General features: G+C 46.5%; 2 protein-coding genes across 4 annotated transcripts in view; one reads left to right on the top strand and one right to left on the bottom strand.

Moving 5' to 3' along the window:
* The window catches only part of CST7 (cystatin F), a 32944-nt gene extending 31763 nt beyond the window's left edge, over positions 1-1181 (top strand). The window contains exon 4 of the mRNA XM_023731385.1: positions 462-1181. Coding sequence (XP_023587153.1) covers positions 462-539 — 78 coding nt within the window. The 3' untranslated portion in view covers positions 540-1181. The remainder of the gene's footprint in view (positions 1-461) is intronic.
* A 535-nt stretch (positions 1182-1716) lies between these two features.
* The window catches only part of APMAP (adipocyte plasma membrane associated protein), a 53340-nt gene continuing 47215 nt past the window's right edge, over positions 1717-7841 (bottom strand). The window contains exon 8 of one of the 3 annotated variants that reach the window (XM_023731384.1): positions 1717-4181. In XM_023731384.1, coding sequence (XP_023587152.1) covers positions 3972-4181 — 210 coding nt within the window. In that variant the 3' untranslated portion in view covers positions 1717-3971. The remainder of the gene's footprint in view (positions 4182-7841) is intronic. The other 2 variants (XM_023731383.1, XM_004376411.3) reach the window with 2 other exon arrangements.

Genomic DNA, 7841 nt, shown 5'->3' with positions numbered 1-7841 from the left:
TATACCTGCATGGCTGTGGCTATGTATCTCCATATACACCCGCATGTCTCTGTGACTATGTATCTCCATATACACCTGCATGTCTCTGTGACTATGTATCTCCAGATATACCTGCATGGCTCTGGGACTATATAGATACATATACAGAGAACATGCAAGAGCTCAAATGTGGCAAAACCGAACAATTTGTAAACATAGGTGAAAGGTATAGAATCTTTAACCATTCTTTCAACTTTTCTGTAGTTTTGAAATTTTTCATAATAAAACTTTGGGAGGAGGGGGCATAGAACCCCTCAGTAAGGAAAATGCACACACAACTCCAGTGGCTGGCTCAGTGTCCCACAGCCAGAGGCCCTGGGAAGCTTCCGGGGAACATGCCTGCCAGGAGGCTGCGTTTAGTAGGCTGGGCGACCTTGGTGCAAGCCAGGCAAACTTCAGCTCTGCTCCTTCTCTGTTCACAGACATTCTGCTGCTACTCTGAGGTCTGGGTTGTTCCCTGGCTCCACAAGTTCTCAGTGCCTGTTCTCCTCTGTCACTGACATCCTTCTCTTCCACAAGACTGCAGCTGTGACAAGCATGCAGCATGTCCCTCTGCTACTTTTCGTCATAGCTTCATTACTGGCTACCAGACACTGGAGACTCCCGAAGCAGGATTTCATGAGTGAGCAGAAAGGAAGGGCAAGTGGGTTCAGGACAGAGTAGATGGGACAGTTTAGACCACCCAATAACTAGATTAAACATGGGTATGAACATGAGACTGAGTATCCGATGGGAATTATCTGAGTAGGGAGATGGCCCAGGGGGCATGAGTCTTGGACGCCTGCAGAGGTTGTGTGTGTGGCCCTCCTGACTGTCCACTGATCCCCAGGCTCATGATAAAAGAGCCAAGACATCCATCCATTGATCTGAGCACCATGTGGGGGCCAAGTCTGTGACTGACCATCTTGCCCTTTCATGGATAAAGTTATGAATAAAGAATTGACCATCTCAAAAGCAATGACTATATGCTTTACCTTTAAATGCAGAGTTAAGAGGAGAGGTGAGCACTGCAAGGGGTCTCCCTCACGAAGTAGCCTGAAGACTACCAATTACTCCCAGAAAGCCCCCTGACTTGCCTCCTTCTGGTCATTTAATTTAGGGATGGCGGTGAAAAACCGGAGCCCTGGTGGTGCAGTGTTTAAGAGTTTGGCTGCTAACGAAAAGGTCGGCAGTTGGAATCCACCAGCCACTCCTTGGAAACCCTATGGAGCAGTTCTATTCTGCCTATAGGGTCGCTGTGAGTTGGAACTGAGTCGACAGTAACGGGCTGGTGAAGAACTGGGCCATAGGACCTTTTAACTTATTCAGTGATTCCTAAGACCCCTGAAGGTAACCCTTGCCATAACAGATGAACATGCCCATACCCATCAACAGACACGGTTTCAGGGCCAGAAGGGCCTCAGCGCACATGTGAAAGGGGCCAGGTGACCTCTGCAAGGTAGTGCAGCACACTAAGGTTGAGGCCCACTCTTATTTCCCAGTCTACTCTCATCTCTATTTAAATACAGACCAGCAGACAGCAAGCCAGGCTTCTCCGAAAAACCGGGCTATCCAGACATGTCACCTTGCCTGGCCTCACAGCCTCAGAAATGCTGGCCCATGACTCTGGGCAAGTCACTAGCCCCTCTAAGTCTCAATTCTCTCATCTGTAGAATGAGACGGTACTTCCTTGCACCACTGCAAGAGTCAGCAGGTGTGAAAAAATTTTCGAAACCATTGCACTACTCTGCAAGTATCACTACACTGATAATAAAAATCTCAAAATGGGGATCTCTGCTCTATGAAAGGTGGTAACAGAATCCTGGAGGAGTTTTTGCAACAGATAATAAAGAGGCACACAATGAATCACTTGATTTAATTTAAAAAGCATGTTAATAATTCACATTACAACAAACCCTTTCAATGTATACAGCAAAAGCATATCACCCATCTAAACTGAGCAAAAAGGTTGCATATTGCACCTTACCAGGCCAAATTACCAGACAGAACACAGGAAATGACACTTCTGAGACAGAAAATCAACAGAGTCAAAATCAAGACTCCTTTGCTGCAAAGTGTGAAAACGAATTTACCAGCTTCTCTGTACTGGTGAAAACTGAGCACTAAACGCAAACTCCTCTGTTCTCAGTTGGAGATCCAAAATGTGAACTTATAGGCCCAGCACATCTGAACTGACTTTATGATCAAATGATCAGGTATTGCCTTATTATTCTTGTATTCCTGATTTATGAAGCACACCACTAGCTATTAAAATGTATTTAATAATGACTACTCAGTTTTCTTACATATAAGTCATGAAAACAATATTCACAGTTGTTCATTTGCTACAACACAGGTTGTATCGACCAGGTTGAAGCCCATCTTTGAATCCATTCGGCTGGTGCTGCCCACACAGCACCAGCCCTGAGAAGGCTAGGGCAATAAGACTAACCCACCGTCAAGACTCCTGGCACCCACTTCCCCTCAGATGAGGCCTGACCAGGGTGGGATGGGGGCAGTATTGGGAAAGGGTCCACAGGGGCAGAACACTAGCCAGTGCAACAAGACACAAAAGGTTCAGATTTTACCACAGCTGCCACTCATCTTTGATTTTAACATGACTACCTACTAAAAATACTGTCTATGTCAAGTTTAAAATACTTCCAGAGACACAATCTCTGGTGTATTTTCATAAACACCCAAGGAAGAACCCCATTTTGTAGGTTGGAAAACAGGAGAGAAAAGTACTATTAACTTGCTCAAGAATAACTCAACACTGGGAGATGCAGAGCCGGAAGACGGTAGCTGTGTGTGCATCCTGTGGGTTGTCTTCCTGAGCAAATCGAATGGATCATTTGTCACTAATACAAAACCCTAACGAAAAACAATCTCCATATCAACACTAGAGGAATGAAATTTCTAGTCACTGCTAAAATAAGAATATTAAACTAGAGAAGACACTTCCAGGCAACACCATCAAAAACAGTGAGGCAGCAGAAAAACAGATTTAATATGATCATCATTACGTGGGTCTCCCTGATAAACTTACGACGAGTGGGTAGACATACTTGTCAAGATATTCAACAACTTCGGGCCTGACACTCCCATGCGCCGGGCCCTACTCATGTCTGCAGGCCTAGGGTGAACAAAGAACAAAGGTGCATAAGCGGCCTCTCCTAACTGACCCTGCAGTGCTGTCACTGGATCACCCCACTCTGGGGCAGCAGTGAGTTTACAGACACTCATAAAGCGCTTGCAGAGCTGTTGGAATAAACATGCTTTTCATCTGCACTGACTTGTAGATCCCTGAAACTCTCTGCGATGGAGGGGGCTGAGCTGCAGCAGGCTGCGGAGGGGTGGGAACCACACCCTCCTCTGCATGGAAGGGGGCCCTGGGGACCAAGGGCCCAGGTCTCAGCACAACTCTCAAGAACAGAGTTCTAAACTCCTCACCTGCACAGCTACTGCCACTAAGCTCAACGCACTTTGGCACTGTGCTCCCCTCCCCCAAAGAAAGGCACTGCCCATTTTATAGTGAAGACATGAAGGCTGGCAGGACAGAGCCAACAGCCAAAACAAGACCCCTGAGCAGCAAGTCTACTGCTCCAACCACCAAACCCTGAGCCCTGGTTAAAGTGCATGGTGTTCCCAACTCCTCGAGAATTGCTAGACAGAGAAAGCGTTTTTATCTAAAGAGAAAATGGCTTTACATGGATTTATCTTCCCCATGGCAGATAGATACAAAGTCAAGCCCGGGTGAGGGCGACGCTCAGGGGCTCACACCTCAAGGGACACAGCAGCAGTCCCTGCACACATGTGAGGACTGACGGGCACAGGACAGAGATGTGCCCATGGCTCCTCCTGGACCCAGGGCCCCTGCTCAGCACTACAGCCCTGATGTGAGGTCCCAGTGAGATGCTGCCTGGCTTGGCCTCGGGGCAGCTCTCAGCTGGTCACACAGACTCGAGGCTGAGCCGGCAGAGGAAAGGGGACCTGAAGGAGCCCAGGTAGAGGTGTCCATCATGTTCATGTGCCTCACTGACATACGAGGCCACCAGGCCATTGGGGTCATGCAGACTTCTTTGGAAGGCCCCACTGTTGCTGAGTTCTAGGATGAGGCTGTACCGTGGCACAAACTTCATCACTGTCTCTTGACTGAAGAGCTGGAAGGGAAGCACAGGGTGAGGAGGGTTTAACTCGGAAGACATGAGCAGATCTGACCACACCCACCCCTAATAACAGCACTGCGTCTTCAGGGGCAGGGAGAGCATCAGAGGCAGGGCCGAGATTCAGCCTAGGTCCCCCTGACCTCACGGTGCTTGTCCCACACTATGCCTCACCGTGCCACACTCCCCCAGGGTGCAAATCAATTCAAGACACCTTCTGCAACTTGCATTCCACACGGCAAGGCGAATCCACACTGACAGCGGCACACCAGGCCTTGCCTCAGTGCCTCTCCACACAAGCACTGCACAGAGAATGTAAGTCATACCCAGGAAAGACACAGCATGAAGCCAGGGTTACCTCGACCCACCAGAATGCCAGGTCAACACCAGCACAACCTAACCGGAATAAATGTCAAGTTTTGTGATTAGGTTTAAAATATTTCACATGTGCAAGGTACAAATGGTGGAGATTTAGGAGCAGGTCATGTTAAAAAAGAAAAAGAAAAAACCTGGGAGGGTTAAATGAACAAGTTTACACACAACATGACGTGGATTCTCTCACAAGCCTGTTCAGCTTCCAATGTTCTCCTGGAAGCACAGCCCACAAATGCACTTAGTGCTGAGCAGAGCACAGAGCACATTCAAGGTACACCCTTGGCACAGCTGAGCCGAGGGTCCAGGTTTTGGCTCAAGTGCACCACAGGACTATTGAAAGTTTTTTTTTAATTGATTTTGTTGTTGTTGAGAATATACAGAACAAAACATACCTCAATTCAACCGTTTCTACATGTACAGTGACAGTGATTACATTTTCTGAGTTGTGCAACCATTCTTACCTTCCTTTTCTGAGTTTTCTCTTCCATTAACATAAACTCACTGTCCCCTAAGGTTCATATCTAATCTTTCGAGTTGCTGTTGTCACTTTGATCCCATACAGATAGTTCTTAAAAGAGCATAATGCTCAAGACAGACCTTTTTACTAGTTAAGCTAAACTATTATTTGGTTTTAAGAAAACTTCAGGGAATATTTTCTGTTAAGTTTTAAAGATATCTCAAGGCAATAGTTTCAGGGGTTTGTCCAACCTTCATGGCTCCAGAAAGTCTGAAGTCCATGAGAATTTGAAATTCTGTTCTGCATTCTCCCCATTTAAGCGGGCTTATTCTATAGAATCTTTGATCGAAAAGTTCAGTAATGGTAGCTGGGCACCATCCCGTTCTTCTGCTCTCATGCATGGCAAAGGAGGCAGTTGTTCATAGAGGCAATTCGTCACACATTCCATATCCGCCTCCTATTCCTGACTGTCATGGTTGAATTGTATCCCCAAAAAATATGTGTATCAGACATCCGGCAAAATGGCGCTCTAGACAGAAGCACCACGCCGTCCCTCCACAGCAAAGATCCGAAAAACTAAGCCGAACAGAGAAAACAACAATCCTGAAACCCTGAAACATCAAATCAAGAGATAAAGAACTCAGCCAAGCACCAAATGGAGTGACAAAACTGACAGAGAACGGAGAGTGAGGAGAGATTCATGCAGAGGTCCCCTACCAGCTAACGCAGCGCAAATCCACCATCTTGGACTCCTTTCGGAGACCAGCAAACGGGGTAGGAGAAAGCAGCTTCATGGAGCTTCCAGTGGGAGACAAAACAATGGTAATTTGCGATATATGCTTTCCCACCCCCCACACTTCTTCACCCCCACTCGGCCTCCTCTGCTTCCCGCTTCCCACCGCCACAGACTCTTGTCCGGGAAGCACTGGCTGCTTGGATTCCACCCGCCCGAACTGGCCGACTCCCTGAGAGCCATTTGTTGGCTGCTGGTATCGCTTTTTTCCGCCTGTTGATTTCTTCCTTACCTCTCACCACCTCCCCTACTCTTTTGCTCAAATACCTGGCTCCATGCACCATCTTTGCTTCTTCCTGAGGGGCTGCAGAGCTCCGGGAATTTGTGATATAGCTTTCCCAACCCCCACCCTTTTTCACCCACACTCGGCCTCCTCTGCTTCCCGCAGATACAGTGTCTTATCCGGGAAGCACCGGCTGCTTGGATTCCACCCACCCGCACTAGCTAGCTCCCTAAGTGCCATCTGTTGGCTGCTGGTGTTGCTTTTTTTCCACTTCTTTTGATTTCTTCCTTACCTCTCACCACCTCCCCCTCCTTTCGCTCAAATACCGGGCTCCATGTGCCATCTTTGCTTGTTCCTGAGGGGCTTCAGAGCTCCGTTCGAGTGTGGAACTGCTTCCCGGTCTGGGCTGCCATGCTGGTGGGATCCCGGGGCTTTTGTTTCTTTTGAATTGTTGGTTTTCTTTTCCTTTTATTGAGTTGGGAGCCCATTCTGGCCAGGCGGTGCTGCATGGATTGGAACCTACACCCTCGGCTTGCACAAACGCGCACAGGGATCCCTGAGTGCACTTCTTTTTTTTGTGGGTTTTTTTTTCACTTTTCATTTTTTTTTCCTGTTTTTTTTGGGGGGGGGGCTCTTCTTGTTCTTTTTTTTTTTTTTAATTTGATTTGTTTTCTTTCCCTCTTTTGTCTTTCTTCATTACTCAGTTTCTCATCTCTCTATACCTTCCTCTCTTTCTGTTCCCTGAATACCTGGTGCTGAATACATCTATGCCTTCTAGCAAGGCTGTACCGCAACACCTAAGAACAACTTCCCCAGAACTCATACCCACACTGGTGGGATCCCTGGGAAATTTTCTGTTCTCTTCCCTTTATTAATTCATTCTTTTCTTTTTTCTTCTTTTTTTTCCTTCTTCTTCCCCTTTTTGTTTTTCTCCATTTCATAGTGTCTCATCTCTCCACTCCAACAGCAAGCTCCCCTAGCATTCTTTTTTGTTTGTTTGTATGTTTTTAGCTCCTGTTCCTCTCTCCTCTCTCCCATATCCATCTTAGCTCCACACATAACAATCTTCCCCCTACATCGTGCCTACCTGCACCATGCGCTTAACATTACATCACAAAGCAGCACAGGCAAGGCCTACTGGAACCTGTCCTTCACTGATTAACAACCCGCCCTGGTGGCTGTAGTAAGTGCCACAAACAACCTGTCCCAGTAACTCCTCTTCAGCTAGACCTGCCCTGCTGTACCATATCTGAGCGACCGAAACTGCCAACTGGAGAAGGAGATGAAACGTATCGTGCCCACAGACGAGCAAACAACAAAGAACACACAGCCCACCTGCTCAGACATAGCCAAATGAAAAAAAAAGGACAAAACAAACAAATCTCTAAATAATAAATGAGAAAAATAACTACTGAATGCCCCGAAGACAGCAGACAATATCAAACATTTACAAAAACAAGACAGAATGGCGCCAGCAGGCGTCCAAAATAAAACAACAGATGACTTTCCAGTGGAAGAAAAGGCACTAGAACTACCTGATAGGGAATTCAAATCTCTAATAGTCAGAATTCTCCAAGAGTTGAAGCACAAAGCAGACAAAAATGAGGAAAAAACAGACAAATTCATGGAAAATACAGACAAAAAAAAGGAAGAATTCAGGAAAATAATGCAGGAACAAAATGCCAAAATAAATTCACAACTAGAAATTACACAAAAACAACAATTAGAAATCCAAAAGATAAACAACAAGATTTCTGAAACAGACGGTGTCATAGAAGGGCTGAGGAGCAGATTTGAAATGGTAGAAGA

Source organism: Trichechus manatus, unplaced genomic scaffold (genome assembly GCF_000243295.1).
Source record: "Trichechus manatus latirostris isolate Lorelei unplaced genomic scaffold, TriManLat1.0 scaffold00042, whole genome shotgun sequence".
NCBI classification, from domain to species: domain Eukaryota; kingdom Metazoa; phylum Chordata; class Mammalia; order Sirenia; family Trichechidae; genus Trichechus; species Trichechus manatus.
The sequence above is the reverse complement of the archived record's forward strand: the minus strand, read 5'-3'. Positions and strand labels throughout refer to the sequence as shown.